At 42.5% G+C, this 16,639-nt stretch overlaps 1 protein-coding gene across 3 annotated transcripts; it reads left to right on the top strand.

Moving 5' to 3' along the window:
- Positions 1–2,098: 2,098 nt before the first annotated feature.
- Positions 2,099–14,026, top strand: LOC108114591 (nucleolin). 3 transcript variants are annotated; one of them, XM_017225647.2, is made up of 8 exons: positions 2,099–2,294; positions 7,621–7,855; positions 8,120–8,272; positions 8,358–8,624; positions 9,093–9,191; positions 12,414–12,648; positions 13,022–13,640; positions 13,712–14,026. In XM_017225647.2, the coding sequence occupies exons 2-8, from the start codon at positions 7,630–7,632 to the stop codon at positions 13,859–13,861; spliced, it is 1,749 nt and encodes a 582-aa protein (XP_017081136.1). In that variant the 5' UTR covers positions 2,099–2,294; positions 7,621–7,629; the 3' UTR covers positions 13,862–14,026. The 3 variants fall into 3 exon arrangements, with proteins under 3 accessions (XP_017081136.1, XP_017081135.1, XP_017081137.1); XM_017225646.2 differs by lacking the exon at positions 2,099–2,294 and adding an exon at positions 2,363–2,528; XM_017225648.2 differs by lacking the exons at positions 2,099–2,294; positions 12,414–12,648; positions 13,022–13,640; positions 13,712–14,026 and adding an exon at positions 2,400–2,528 and having other exon boundaries at positions 9,093–10,809.
- Positions 14,027–16,639: the final 2,613 nt, after the last annotated feature.

Genomic DNA, 16,639 nt, shown 5'->3' with positions numbered 1-16,639 from the left:
CTTTTTGGGCACCCCCCATCAAGCCACAAACTAACTAAAGCCTAGGAAGTTCTGGGCCAGAAATTAATTAGTCAAATGGAGCAGGAAAATACCCCTAAAATATTTAGAAGGAGAAGGATTTTGGATTGGCCTGTAATGAGAGGGGAAGGGAGAAGGAGCAGGGGTACATAGCAAGTGTTGATGTGATTGTTTACCCCTTTCCACTTTGTTTTGGCCACCTGGCTTGACCCCAAATGTCAAAGTGTATTAAGCCATTAAAATGTAAAATTATATGCTTTTTGAACTTGCCTTCGGCTTGACTTCCCCCTCGGAAATAGTTAAAGTTTGGCCAACGAAGAGTGTTGTTTGTTGCCTTGAAATGAAAGTTTTCTGGGCATTGTGTTCACCAAGCTGAGCTTTGTTTTTTTTTCCAGATTGTTTTCCTATTTTTTATACTTTTTTTCTATATGTTTTTTTTTTTTTGGCACATTACATAAAATTTCGTAACATTCTGCGGCAAGTCTGGTGCTGAGGAGACTCGGTTTCGGTTTCTGTCTTTCGGCAGTCGGGCTAAGTTGGAAGTTTAAGAAAACTCCACTGACCTGTTAACAGAGAGAGACTTTACTATGCCATACAGCCAGTTAACTTGGCTCGCAGCGGCTTCAGTTGGCCAAGAAGAAAGTTATAGACAGCTACACTACAGTAAAAACAACTTTTGCCCAAGAAGAAGAAACGGCAGAGGCAGAGGCAGAGGCAGTGGCAGTGGCAGTGGCAATGGCAGTAGTGTTGGCCATAAACGAGTAGAACACGTTTTACTGTTGGACTTCAACGTCGTCGCTGTCTTTGCCTGACGTCGCCGCCTCAGTTGGCGTCGCAGCTGCAGTTGACTGCTCTGCGGCGACATCAACAATTTTCCCGAGTATGTGGGAAAGCTTTGACTTTGAGTGCCAGTGCAGTGACTGTCAATTTTCCTCGTCCCGGACACTGAAAATGAAACGTCAGTCAGGGCGAATCGAATTAATTACACCTCAATTTATCATCGGATGTATTTCTATCAAACGTATTTACTTATTTTCCTTTTTTTTTTTTTGGTTCCCCACCTGCTGCCCACATTGCGATTTCACTTTGAAATGGGCTGGTTCGATGGTCAGAAGCAGAAATTAGCACTTGGGGAACACTCGGTTGGCCATGTATGCATAATACTCTTTTTCGATCGAGGACGGGAGAATGCGGAATGGGGTTAGGGTGCGGAACGATGACTGAATAAATCAATATTAATATAGCACTCCGGCGATTCGCAACTCCAGGTGGCAAAAAATATTTATGAATATAAGCTAAATCGAGGAGGGGGCTATGAGGAAGTCATTGGAATTTTATTTGATCAGAAAAAAAAAGAAAAACATTTAAAGAATGTCATGAAAAGGAATTATGGTAATCGAAATTAAATCTTATAGAAATGTCATCAGAAGAAATGGCAATAAATCAAAGCCATTACTTTTTTAAAAAGAAAACAACACTCTATTAAATCTCTATTTAATATTTAAATATTGATTAATTAGTTGTCTTCATTCAGTCTATTTAAGCTATGATATCAGAGGCCTTTAATTATTTAAATTTATTAACTAAACTTAAAAGAGTTTTACCACAAAATCAGGTTGAAAACTTCATTCTCCATTTCATCCCACATCGACCCATTTTACGGCCAGGCTTTCTCATTTAAGTAATTGAAAATTTGAGTTTTATGATTCGTGCAGTAATTCTAAATGGATTTTATAGCCCTGGCCGTGTGTTCCATTTAAGTTTTTATTTATTTTAGAGCTGCAATAAAACAACTGCCCAGCCATCAACGAGACTCGCCCGCCTGGGCTGGGATTCTTAGATCATAGCTCACGAGTGTCAGTCGGCTGACAAGCCGCTAACTGTTATAGCTGGCCGTTTAGTGTGCCAAATACTTTCCCAGGCCAGCTCGCAGCTCGCAGCTCGTCAAATTAATTGAAGAATCGAGCCAAGAGAGCCAGCAGAGCCGCAGAAAGCAGCCAAATGTAAATTCACGCTTCGGGCCCGAGCTTCGGCTTTTTAACCAGAGCCAAGTTGGGTAGTTGGTAAGTTGGTAAGACGAGCTATATGCCAGCGATCAGTTGCAGACGGTCAGTCGAGCGAGACAGTTGTGTGCGCGGCGGTGTTGGAAAACCGAAAGAACTCCAATTCGAATCTCTGAAGAGCCAACCAAGCTCAGGCCAGAATCCACAATCGACTCGACTCGAATCGAATCGAAACGAATCGAATCGCTACAGAAAAACCAAAAAACAAAACAGGTAAAGAGAGGCGGTAAAAAAGAAAGTCACTTGTCCAAGAATCGGACAGAAAGAAGGGGGGCCTCGAAGACTCAAGACTGGAAACTAAAAACCATCCAAGAAGCAGTTTGCCAGCGACAGTCTTTCACGGCAACTCGAGGTGATCGCAGCGCTACGAAACGGTCTAAAAAACAACTCAATACTATCGGTTATAATCGGTTCTGTGCCAAGATCAGTGATTAAAACTTAGTCAAGGTTAGCCTTTGGATTACAAATACCAGAAACATTGTGTGAAAGCCAAGAGGATTATCCGTAACTCTGAAATATTTTGTGTACTTTGCTGAATATTTGAATACGGATTTGCCATAGAAAGGACTTCTTTCAGTTTTCATTGGGCCACAAAAATGGATACACAAATAATTTGAAATACTGAGGATTAAAAACAATATTTTAATAAATAATCCTGCAGGTTTTTCTACTATAATTTTTTATAAATGTTTAACATTCTTTAGGTAGTTTTCAAAGTGGATAACCTATGCAGTAGGCGTTGTGAATTTTATCAGTTAATATATCTCAGCTATATAGCAGCCTTAGCTACCATAACGCAGTTTTACTAATTGATAACTTAAATATTGATTAAAAACTTGTGAAGTCTAAAATCTCACCTAGAAAAAACTCGATCAAGAGCACTTAGAAGAGGCTAAGCGATTGTTAATAAATTCTGCTAATATTTACAGTCGAAACGAAAACTGTGAGAAAGCTGCAAGGACTATCATCGATTTTGCTGTGTGAAAATATGAGTATCCTTAAAGTCAAGTTTGCAAGTTAGCATTGGACTGAAAAAGAACGTGAAAGTAGAGCGGCGATTTCGATCTGTTCCATTTAACCTTCTTCCACTCTTGTAGTATTCTATTTATTTTTTTTTTGTACTGGGAAATGTGAACGTTTGCATGCCCAGTTTTTAGTTTTTCCTCCTGCCAGTTTTCCCCAACCTCCTCTGATTTGCCCCGAAAATGAAAGGGGGCCATAAAGCTCAGCTCGACGCGATGCAGCCTTGGAATGGGCCAAAAACGTCTTGGGCAAGAACTTTTAATTGATTTTCAACTGCGGAAGGCAACTTGGGCCCGGAGTCGGACTCTTAACTGGCCGGGTCATAAATTGTATCTGCGGCAATTTAGAACCAAGTACAATACACTACAACACGATTCTCCCCTTTCCGCCCCTTCTCTATCCACTCCAATGGCAATTTCTCTGGTTTTTATGCGCTCTATTTTCACATGTGCTGGCGATGTTGTTTGGGGGTTCTGCGGTCAGCAGACCAAGCCAAGCTAAAACCAAACCAAACCATACCAAACTATATGGAACCGATGCGAACCAAGTTGAGTAATCATCTCTGTTGGCTCTCAGGTTTCTTCTTCTGCTGCCCAAGCTGACCCACATACGAACTACTACTTGAAGCAGTTAATTTAAGTGTTTCCTGGCCAGCAGCAGCATCAGCAGCAGCTTCAGCATCTCAACCTCAACCAGTTCCAGCCAAGTTATAGTTTACACTGTTTACATTGGCCAGCACTTTGCTGCCAAAACAAAACACACTCGTCGCTAGCTAACGGGGCGGATGAATTGGTGTGTACTTTCAGCAAGGACAAGCTATTAACAGAGCAAAGTCTGCTTGGCAATTCGAGTGGCTCCAATTCATTTTCCACTTTTTCGCACATTTCCCGCCAATGTACTATAGTTGCTTTTTCGTTCTTCTTCTTTTTTACTAAGTAGTTAGTTCATGACCAAGTTTATGCAGCTTGTCAGTCAGAAGATTTTTTCGAGGTTGAGGATTCCCCTGTCCGGCCCCGACTGCCAGCTTGTTCCGCCAGGTGGCGTCGCCGTGACGATAACAAAGTCCTAATTCAAGTGACGTGCGAGTGCATGCGAAAAAGAAAGGCTGAGAGAGACAAACAAAATGTAGAAAAACAAAAAAAAGTTAACGATAGCAAGCAGTTTTGCGTAGACTTGAACACTCAGGAAAATTTAAGAGATTTTCAGTGGAAAATTCGAGTTTTTAGCTTGGTTTTCTATCAAATAGGAACACTTTTAGGGTTCTTTGGGAATTCTTAAGCACTTTTTTTCAAACTTCATAATATTTAATATCACATCTTTGACTAAATTTACATAGCTTAGATATTTTCAAACTCACCTTTTAAATGAATTCCTTGGAATTCAGCTTGGAGTCGTTAAAGGAAGTGTTTCTTCCTTACAGAGCATTCCTTTCTTTTTCTGTGATTTAAGGACCACCCAAAAAACTCCTTGCAACTGCAGCATCTGCACCCCTCCTCCCACCCGCCAAAAAAAACGCTTACTGTAAATTTAGAGGGGGCGTGGCCATTGAAGCGGCACGTGTAAAGCTTATTTTTCTGCACCACCTCGTGTGGGCCATTGTCTTGGAAAATTAACTGCAACGCAGCTGCGAAGACAAGGCTCCGCAAACGTATGAGACAAACTCGAACAAAGAAGGATCCCAGGCTGTGGGAAATCAGGTGCACGAAGGGGTTCATGGCACTAGGGTTAGGGTATGCAAATCCTGTCTGCACGTGGCCTTTTGTGCGGCCTGCATATTTATTGATATGACGCTGATATGACAATGCGGATAGAGGCAAGGAGCAGGGATCCAACGAAGCCAAAGGGGCCAAGGAACCCCAACGTCAAGTGGCATCTGCCACGCCTCAGGCAACCGCCTTCAATAGTTACCCCGTCCTGCTCCCCCGCAACTCCTCCCTTTCTATCTCTCCCCTGAGTGGGGCTTAAGTAATTTTTGCTGGCTATGTGACGTGCAAGTGCACAGCAAACACTACCAAAGGGCACTGAAAGAAATTTTATAAAAATTTGATCTGTATTCGTTTGTTTTTAAAGAAGTTCGAACTTTAAGTGCTGATTCTGTAAAGTAGGAAAATCTTTTGAGAGAAGTTTAGTTTTCATTTCTAATCAAGAAGTTAGAATTATTTGTCAATTAGTCAGAAGTATGGATCATTTTTAGATTCCCTAACCAACAAACACTTAATTTGTAATTATTACTTTAATTTTGTAGTCTAAACATTCTCTTCTTCCCGTGTACCCCCACCCGGTATCTTTTCCATCAGCATCACGCACATGAATATTAATGTAGAATGCACACACGGTTAGCTGCGTTTTTCTATGGGGGCATTAAAATATTGTATAGTGGGAGCAGCGTTCCATATGAGTTAGTTCCTACAATAGACAACACCAGAACGTAGAAGAAGACGAAGAATCTGATGAAGGAGAAGCAGAAGCAGAAGAGAGGGTTAGAGCCAAGTGGTTGCCAAAGCTAAGAACTGCAAAAACTTGTCCCTTTCCCTCTCTTTTTGTCCCACGCTTGTCAGAAGTTTTGCATTGCATTGTTGCCCTGCCCTTCAGCCTTCAACCCTTCTTAAGTCCCTCCTATCTTCCCCCCTAAAAACCTTATAGAAACCCATAGAACCCCCCTCGCTAGCTTCTTGTTCTTGCCTTTTTTGCGGCATGACGCGTGAAATGTTCCGAGTTCGGTGAGAAAAATGGTAGATAAAAGCGCTTTGCGGCGTAAGGGACGAAACGGTGCGAAAAGTAAATGCAATTTCCCCAAGACTTCAATAGGCAGGAGTTTATAAGTACTTCCAAACAGAAGGCCCTTGGGAAAGCTAAAGAAGAGCGGGGCTTACAGTGGAAAAACTGCTAAGGCAACAGTAAGGAGTGATTTCAGTTTGAATTTCGATTTATTTTTAATAGATTTCATTACAAAAAGTTTAGAACTTGTCGGTCTTCAATAAACAATCAGCAAGATGTACTTTTTTGGTTTCCTTGTACTTAAGAAAATCAAAACTCCTTAATTAATCTTCATTAAATCTCCTACTTTGGTAAACAAATCATTTTACCAGACTCATATTCCCCTCGTAACCAAGACCCACTGTTCTTGCGACTTGGTTGCGAGGGCCAGGTGATATGTCATCATATTTTGCCCGGCTTTCCCTCCATCGCAAGCCCCCTCGACGGCTCAGAAGGCATTTGCCTAGAGCATCGGTATTTAATAAACACCGTTCAGGAGCTTCGCTCGGTAAAACTTTTAATTAAGCGACGGCAACTGCTGATGTTGCTGCCGTGAAGCTGATGCTGCTGCCGGCTGTCTTCCACTTCAGAAACTTGAGACAGTGGAACGCCATAAAACAGCGACTTGGCGGCTTATCAAAAAACCGAGCCCTAAAATCCGAAACTTAAACCCACTCAAATCTCAGCCGCTGCAATGTTGCTGCTGTCGCTTACGGTCGCTATTGCTGTTGCTGTTGCTGTTGCAGTTGGCTAGTAGGTCACTGGGTTTTCACTTTGGTTTATGGCCACTTTGCCGTTTGCTTATCAGCGCTGGACTTGATTTCCAGAAAGCGTTTTACTCATTTTTCAATAAGCGGCAGCAACAACAACAGTTGCTGTTACAAATTGCTGCGAACAAGTTTTTTTGGGAAAACGTTGCGTCGCCGTCGACGTCGACGTCCGCTTTCACTAAGCCCGCAGCAGTCGCACTTGACAGTGCGACAATAACAGCAGCAACATCTACAGCAGCGGCAGCGGCAGCGACAGCAGCAATAGCAACATCTGCGGCAGCAACAACAACGGCAACAATTGCTGCGGTTGTTTGCTATTGCCGTTGGCTGTTGGTCGTGCTGATTGTCATGACTAAAAAGCCACCAGGAATGGCAACAACAGCAGCAACATCCCAACAATGACAGCAATGCCAGGACATCAAACCGAACTTGCAAATACCCTTTTGTTGCCGGACATCCTCTGTGGACTTTGGTAACTGTTTTTGCTTGACTCGAAGCGAGTTCAGGGATAGTGAGACCCGATTATATCTCCCAGCCTTCAACTGCCATTGTGGCGCCTGAAGCTGTCCAAAAAGGTATTGTTGTTGCTCAGGTGGCTAGTACTACTGCTGCTGCTGCAACTGTTGCTGTTGCTGCTGTGTGTCAAGTGCCAGCAACTGGACATGTGAACACCGCCGGCGGCAACTTTGAGGCGTAGCTCAAAAACATGTTTACACTCGCACTCTCACACGGGCGCCGCTCCTTTGTCTGCTTTCTTTAGTGGCTGGCTTATTGACCGAGCGGCCACTCCGCCGCTGACCGATGTTTGCCAACTAAATGTGTAATTTCTCAGTCATGAAAAAGAAAGTGACTGCACAGAGAAAAAAGGGGGGAGGTAAATGAAGTTAAAGCTAAGAAATATTTCGAAATTTATGAGCATTAGGTTGGTCAAGGGGCCTTGAAATCTACCGATCTCCGACTTATCTCAATTTCCCAACTTATATTTCCAGATCTACAACATGAAGTTCGTTATTTTGCTATGCGTGCTGAGCGCGTTGCTGCTGCAAATTGAGGCATCACCTCTTCAGCGACTTTCCAGGAGCGAGCGGGCTGTTTCACGTCAGCAGGCGGTCAACAACGAAGTAGCTCCAGCGGTTGCCCCTGCCAGCGATGACGATGAGGATGATGACGATGAGGACGATGATGATGAGCCCGATCTAGGAGATTTGATCGATGACGATGACGGTAGGTTCAGAGATAGCAACCAATTCTAGATCACAGAAATGCACCCAGGCAGCACCACCACCAGCACAGCACCACTGTATGAAGAGTTCGAACCACCGAACTGATCCACTGACCCACTGATCCACTGATCGACTGATCATTGCAATAAGCACAAAGCCAAAAACGATATTTATCCTGCTTTTATTAACCAACATTTTTTGTGACTCTCCTCTGTGGTTCCCTTCTCCTTGGGTAACAAAGTTCTTTTGATTTCGGGACTTTCAGATGATGATGAAGAGGAGGACGATGATGAGGACGAGGAGGATGACACGCCCCAGGGCCAGGCTGCCCCAGCGGCCACTGCCAGCGATGATGACGAGGAGGAAGACGATGATGATGACGATTATCTGGACAGGCTGTTCGATGACATCTTGGGAGGTAAGAATCCTTATTATTTGTGATAACTAGTTTAAGGATACAAAGACCATAACTATCTTGATCTTAACTATTATTTTTATCCCAGATGATGATGATGAGGACGACGATGACGAGGCTGCGCCCGCCGCCAGTGTCCAGCAGAGCTCTGTGGCCGCTGCCCCTGCCCAAACTTTGGATGAGGTCGCCCCCGCTGCTGCTTCTTCCGTGAGCTCTGGTATCTCCGATGGCGTTGATCTGCCCGCTGAATCTGGAAACGCTGCAGAAGCTGTGGCCGCCGGAAATTCCGCCGATGAATCCGTGTCCGCTGCCGTTGCCCCGGCGCAGGCTGCTGCCGCCAGCAACAACAACGAAGGTGAACAAAATGTTTTTTACGATGAAGACGCACTTGTAGATGGTATTAGTGGTGGCACAAATAGTTTAAGTAGCACCCTTGCAATTGACGAACAACAGAAACAAACAAACATACGGCTGCAACAGCAGCAGCAACATGAACAGCCACAACAACAACAACAACAGAAACTGCCATTGCAACAACAGCAACAGCAATCACTGGCCTCATCTCAGCATGCGACATCAACAAGCACAGTCAACAAGAACACTCTAACCAATAACCACATCATTAACAATAAGCTGGTGACCAGTGGGACGACCTTGGGGCAACCGGCAACACTTGTTGCTGCCGGTGTTGTTGCTCCGGGGAATGTTGCTGCTGGCACCGTTGACACGGACAACGCTGACGATGACGAATATGATGAGGACGACGAGGACGATGATGATGATGATATTGATGATGGAGTCGATGAAATTGGTGAAATTGCAGGTATCGCCGGTGACGACGACGAGGAGGCCGACGATGATGATGACGATGACGACGATGACATTATCGGCGATGACATCATCGAGGCCCGCCGCGAAGCACGTGAGTCCAAATCGAAGTCGGAAACGGCGACGAAAGAAACCAAGGCCAAGAAATCAACAAGTCCCTCCAAGAAGGCCAAAAAAGAGCTGAAGCATTAACCAAACAGATTGCTAAATCAAAAACAAAAACAACAATAACAGCAACAACCAGAACAACAACAACAACTAAAGACAGGGACCCACAATTACAGCAAACGAAGAATGACATGCCCCCAAAAAACAAAAACAAACGATAAGAAAGGAAAGCGAATTTTCGGAAAATATTTTCCCAAAGGGGCAGGACGCGATCCGGACTTTTGCAATTGCATCTTTGCCTGCACTGACTATCCTCCCCCACCCCTCGCTATCCTATAATTTATTAAATACAAAAAAAAAACAACAACTGAGTTAAGTACATATGTTTACGCATTTCCCGATGAAAAGGGAAATGTATTTATCGAGAGTTTGGTGCTAGTCAAACTATCTGCAAAACAACAAGAACAGCACAATTACCCCCCAATATCCCCCCACTGTACCCCCCCAAATCCAACGCACAATTGTTGAGTTATTTACGCACGGACTGTTTCACCTGACAAAAGAATTGCAACAGCAACTGTACGCACAACAGCAACGCAAGTTGCAACTGCAACAGCAACATGTTTAATGCCCAAGCACAAAAATGGTTGAATTCAAAGAGAACACAGAGCAGAAGATGAAGATGAAGATGAAGATAAAGAAGAAGAAGAAGAAGGCGCAGAAGAATTGAAGGCGGAAGAATGAGAAGAAGCAGAGCAAGAGAAGAATTGTTAAGAGATATCACAGCGAATGAGAAGAATAGAAAGAAATCGCTGATATCGCTGAAAGAAAGACTTCCCTTGCTCGCTCTCTCCCACTCCATCACATCCACATATCTATCTCTCTCTCTATCTCTCATACACACACACACACACACCCCGCATACACTTATAGCTAAATTGATGTAACAACAACCAACAACAGCAATAAGAATGTTCACTTAGTGTAATCTATTTATTCCTAGTTGTAATCTCTTTTTCGTACTTATTTGTGTAATTAAACAAAAACAATCTGATTCGGAATTAGTTATCATGATGTAATCAACTGCCTATCTCACACGCTCTGTCTCTTTCTGTCTATCTATGTCTGTCTCTTTTTCACGCACAAACACATACACACACGCAAACACGCATTTAAGCACTATTGCTATCTCTTGCTTTCACACATTTGGCTTACAATTGAACATTTTTAGATGCAACAAAACAACGATGTAAATTTTGTATCTTTGGCTTTTCCTCTCTCTTTTTTCGGCTCGCATAATTTTCCGAACGTAAATAACGCAAATTTTGTATAAAAAAAAAAAAGAAATCAAACTAAAAATATCAACCACAAATTGTAGCTAAAAGTTGAACGCTTGAAAGGCAGCGCAAAATTTCACAAGACATCAAAAAAAAACAAAATAGAGAATTGTTAAACTTTGCGTTTTAGGTCATTTAATTTATAATTTATTATTTATTTATTTATTTATTTATTATTTATTGTAAAAAACAAACCATAAGCAAGATGATGAAGAACAAACCACAAAACATAATGAAAATTTGCTTAAATAAATTTGCGAAATGAAATTCCCTGTGCAACTTTTAATGGTATTGGAAAACTGAGGAATTGGAATCTCTCGTAGCATACTTTCAAGCGTCACCTTAGGCAAGGTACTGGTGTCTCTGTCTGTCTGTCCTCTACCCTTCTCTGTCGCTCCTCCTACACACTTACACACACACACAAACATCTACACATACTCATCATTAGCAGCTTCCGTCATTACAGTAATGCTCGGTGCTATCTCAGCCAAAACCCTCATATCATCCATTTCACCCCTCTGAAGCTGTAATTAGTTAGGATCCTGGTCCTTAGCCATTGTAATTGTGCATTTCTTACCCCCAAGACCTAAATACACCCTCCCATCCCCTACCAACGCCCTCACGATTATCTATTTTAGAATATGCCGCTTTAAATTTAAAATACCCGCTTCAATTAACAGCCAGGGAAAAGGGCAACTGCTAAAAGTGAACCCTATTCTGGGCGTGGGCGAGTACTTAACGGACTCACTGTGGCTGGGGCGAGGTTTAACATGCAAAAAGTACATTAGTACCTCATCACGTTCAACGGAGGTCGAGTGTGAGATTATATCCGCTTGCGGGTTAGGATATCCACCATCCCCGAAAGGGGAGCAGCCCCGGTGATGGGTCACAGCGATAAGGAGGAGACAAGGATTAGGACCTGGGGTTCCTGACTAACTGGGGAAGTCCTGCGAATCGCTGGACACACTCTCGCCGAGGATGACAGTTTAGGAAATAAATTTATGGGGTTAACTGACCGCTAAGTTGGGATTTTGAAATTCTGTTGGAACTTCCTGAAAGTTTTCCACTGGAAAATACCTTTAAACTAATTAGTTAGCTGCAGATTTAGGCAAAATTAGATAAGACTATCGCATTATTGGGAAAAATTCCATAAATTTAAAAAGGAAATAAACATTTAATAATATTTATTATACTTTTTGTCCTAAAAAGATAAATTTTAAACATAAATAGTACCCATTGATCCTATCACTTCCAGCTAACACCATTTAACTCATGATTAGTTAACCCATTAAATCGAATTTCACACTTAGATACTTCATAATTATTTCGCAATAACAAAAATACTCAACAAATCACTCAATTATCAAATGATTTAGCACGCTGTTAATTAACATTAAAGTTGCAATGATTTATGATAGGGAAACTGCTATAAATTGCTCGGTTCCAGCATGGTTATTGGATTTTTATTTATATTTACACGAATGTGAACTTAACTGCACGTTTAGGCATGGGCCATAATGTTAGTGTTCTTTTTTTTACATTATTTGCTAGCCCCAACCACTAACTCACACACACGCCGCATATAATCACAGGGGTCTTAGTGTGTTAGTGTGTATCTGTGGTCAGCACACATACTTCTACACTTGTATGTAATTAGAGGTTGAAAACAAAGCGAATGCCTATGGAAAATCACACCCACACACACTCTCCCTCACGAAAATGAAACCACAATGTCCGCCCACTCCCTCTTTCTACCTCGATTTGAACTTTCATTGTGTTCAGCTGAACCAAACTAATGTGAACATTTCTCCGCCCTCGCCGCCCTTTCCCTGCGCCCTTCCTGCGGTGACCTTCGACCCTTCCGCCCACAGGTGACCTGAAGAACAACGTCATCGATATGTCCACGGATGCTTTCCAGGCCCGACACAATCACTTCATCGACGCCATCTTCTCGAGAATCAATCGCATCGTCTCCGATAACTATGATCCCTATGTGGTCAACCTAACGGGACGCTGGGCTTCGCCAAATGCCGCCAGTGGGTCAACGGTCAAGGCCGCCAACAAGAAGCAGACCACCACCAGCAAGGTCGGAGGGCACAAGAAACTGTAAGTGACTGCGGCTCTCAAGAGTATAATTCGCTGCCATTCATCTAATTTTATATTACTCGCCTTAACGGCTCAGATTTTCGCTAATGCGGTGATATTAAGTTAAATTAGGTTTCATTAGGTTAATTTAAAGTTGTTGAATGAGTTCTTCATCTTAGTTAGAAATGTAGAAAATTGTAGTTATAAAAAAGTAATACAAAAGCTTTCCTTCAGAAGAATTGCCACTAGAAATTCGCTGTCAAATTGTCATAACTCAAGCTTTTCATTATTTTGGGGAAAATCCTTAGGCCAGTCCTTGTAAAGTTTAAAGGCCCTGTCAAAGGTTCAATTAAGCCAGCTCCTATTTACGAACTCAAATTTGGTCCTTTTGCAGGAAGAACACGCGCTCAGAGCCTCGTTCCGTCAATTCGAACCATGAGGCCAGGGAGGCTGCGGTGAAGCTGCAGGAGCAATTGACGCAATTACAGTCCGAGTTGGCCATCAAAGCCGTTGAGAAGAGGCCCTCTGACCCAGCATCCCCTGCATCTCATCCTGATTCAGATTCCGAGTCACCGAAGGCGGAAACGCGCACTGTTTCGGGCCCAAAAACGAGTCAAAAGAAGTCCTCAAACAAGCAAAACACGAAAAAGGCGTCTGGCCTGAAATCAGGAAACTACAATCAGCCTGCGGGGGCCAGTAAGGCAGGAGCAACGCCGAGTGGAGCCGTGGAGAAGCTGCAGAAGGCCGAGGGCAGGCTCTCGGGATTGGCATCCTTGAAGCGAGTGGGTAATGTCAAGGTGATCAGCGATGCCGAGGGCCGTAACTCCACGATCAAGGCCAAGTTCACACTGGGTCCTTTGGTCCTGCGAGTGGAGAAGTCCTTCAAGAAGGGCAGTGTGCGAAGTGTGAAGAGTGCGACGGCCAGGACGAATGAGATGATTGGACGCATCAAGTTCAGCGTTCTGGACGATCGGGCCACCCTAATGTCCATCAAGGTGCAGCAGCCCAAGCAGGTGAGAATAAAAGCCTAGAATCTCTGCCTCTTTTTCCTTCGATTTCTTTGACCAATCAACCTTTGACACAGGTGGAGGTGGAGAGCAAGGACAATCACGACCGCACACGCGAATTTGTGTGGCGACGCACGCCCAAAATCGCCAAATTGGTCAACGAGAAGCTCAAATTGGCAGCCGAGTCCTTGTTTGCCCCTCAGGGCGTCGAGGTTGTCAGGCTCTGAACGGAGAAAAAACTGAAGGGTCCTCGAGGATATAAAAGCCATTTCTCACTGCTCTGCTCAGCTGTAGTCTACGCCTAATTGTAATGTCTAATTTATTTATTTATTTAACTTATTTACCCTTCTATTTATCAACCCCATCTATCGATAATAAATCAACTCTGTCTATGCAATGGCGTTTGGTTAATTTGTATGGAAAATGCCGAAAATCGTTATCATTACCTATTTAGATATGCATTAAAATGATGTTTATCTAAGGATCCAATTCAATTAAAGGTAAATTACCACTTGTCCATAACTGATTTATATCAGAGAATATAGGTTAATATTGCCAAATAACTTTTATACATTTTAATGTGGAAAATAAATCATTTTGGCTTTGTGTCTGGCCAAAAATATGGATTTCAATAAAGCCAAATGGAGATAAACGGCTTAAAGTTAATTTATAAATCTGCCTGAAAAATGGGGGAAAATCTATCAAATTGAATTAGATTTTTATCGTGCCAAAATCTACGCTGGCTACCTGGCCAAAACGCTCAACAAACTGTGTCAGCTTCAAATTTTTTGATAAATCATTGGCCGGCACATTTATCTCAATTTAGTTTCGAACTGCAACAGTTTTTGTTTATTTTCTTTGTGGCATTTCATTTTATCCACTAGAATTGCAAGTATTTAGTTTGAAAGCATCTCAAATATGTTATTTGTTATTTTCTTAACATTGCAACATTGTCTGCAATCTTTATTCGGTCCAAAGTCATTTTCTTAAATTGCAAACCTTTGCCAAACCATTAAGCCCAGTTTAGTTGGCAATTATCCTAGATCACCTGGAGGAAAATCAGGCACTGAAAATGGCTAAAAATATTGTCCAATTCTGGTAGAGCAGTCCTCGGCTCTCTGGCTCTGTAAATATAGGTGCAGCCTTGGTCCTGTGTCCTTCTCCGCCCACTTTACAGCACCCTTTCACCCCGTCTATACTCCTTGCCATCTCCTCCATACCCACACGTATCTGTGTCAGGTCGCTTGCAGTTTTCATTAATGTTGCAACTGGGCGAGGAGTTCGCCAAAGTCCAGGTGCAAGAGAGAGAGAGGGGTGATTGGAAAGAGATGGAGACAGAGACAGTGAGCCTGGAACAGGATCCTCCGAACAAAGTAAATATGAGTGCGTTGTATATTGTGTTGCAACCTTAGGCGGAAGGACATGCAATTTGTTGTTGTTTGCCTTTGTTGTTACGCCAGCTATCGCTCTCCCCCCGCCAACATCCTGTATCCCGTATGATACTTTCTCCCTTAACCCTCTACCTCTCCCTCGTCTCCCTCCCTTGTCTCTCTATCATCATGAATGCTGTTTGTTTTGTCTTGTCCTTGTCTGCCGGCAGATGAAAAGGGACAGAATGCATTGCTGCTCTTTGTTGCACCTAAATTGACAACAATATCGTTTCATTTGCTCACTGAAGTGAACTCATCAGTGCCCAAGTCCTGCAGCCTGCTGCCCACGACCTCCGCCCATACTCCTAATGCAGAGAGAGAAATTTTTTAGTAATATTATAAGTTTAAGTTTTCATGAATTTGTATCACATTTTGTTTACCAATTTGGCAAGATATTAATATTGATATATCCATAAGTTATCAATAGTATTTTTAAGAATAAAATTGACTTTAAATATTAACCATTTTCTCGCAGTGCAGCCCGCACATACCCACACATTGCCACATAATTTTTTGCCAGCTGCTGCCGCTTGATTATATTGGCTCTCAGCGTGGAGGAGGACAATGTGTTTCGACTTGAAGTTTTAGTGGATCTCCCCTTTCCTGATTGCTGATGCATGGTTACGATTCCGCCGCCAAACCCCTAACAAAATTTAGCAGGCAACAATTTAAACAAATTCAATTCTCAGGGGGCGAGAAGGGGCCGAGTCAAAACTCATTTGCACTTTTGCCTGCTGTTGTCGAGAAGGCAAAAAGCACAAATAAGTAAAATATGAGCTAAAAATAAATAAAAAATATATATACAATTTTTCGCAAACGAAAATTCTTGAGCTTAAAATTTGCATTTGTTATTACTTCGTCGGTTTGCAGTTGCAATTGTTGAATATGCAACAATGCCCCAGAACAGAACCCCTAGTTCTGCCCCACGCTACGCCCCACCTCAAGCGCTATAACTCGGTTAGCAGATTTAATTCCAAGCCAGATCCTGATTGTATTACAATGTGGGCGGAATCACGCCCTTCCATTCAAAAGCGGGCGAGAGGGAGAGACCAGAAATATTCGTAGAACATTTTCATAAATCATAAAATTTTCCGCTCAGCAAATGAACTGCATTTGCCCCGGGGCTGCTGAGCTAGGGGAAGTGTTTTGTAAGATGCCAAATGTGTGAGGATTTGGGTTAAAATTAAAGTAAATGCAAAGATTTTTTAGAAAATAGCCAAGGAACTAAGGAGTTGGCTTTCCCAAAAGTCATTAATCATTTAAAGAATATTTTAATGTGATTTTTAAGGAGAAACTCTGATTTTCTGGCCATAGTTCGAGCTAGAAATACCCTCCCAAACACCTTTGATATTGTTTTAATTTGTTTAGTTTTAGTATAGATTGTTTAATAATTTATTTACCTTTCAACTTATAAAGTGCATTTTTTATTCGTTGATCGAAAAGTTGAACAAATTCCTGCAACAATATTTTCTGTGCAACCAAATTGGAAACTTTTGGTTTTTTGCCTTTTCGTAAAGTTTCTAATACCGAGCAAGTACCAAATGCCGCTCATTAGACTACAGCCACGCCCCCAGT

Source organism: Drosophila eugracilis, unplaced genomic scaffold, assembly GCF_018153835.1.
Source record: "Drosophila eugracilis isolate 14026-0451.02 unplaced genomic scaffold, ASM1815383v1 contig_2154, whole genome shotgun sequence".
Taxonomy (NCBI): domain Eukaryota; kingdom Metazoa; phylum Arthropoda; class Insecta; order Diptera; family Drosophilidae; genus Drosophila; species Drosophila eugracilis.
This window is presented reverse-complemented; position numbering and strand designations above follow the sequence as displayed.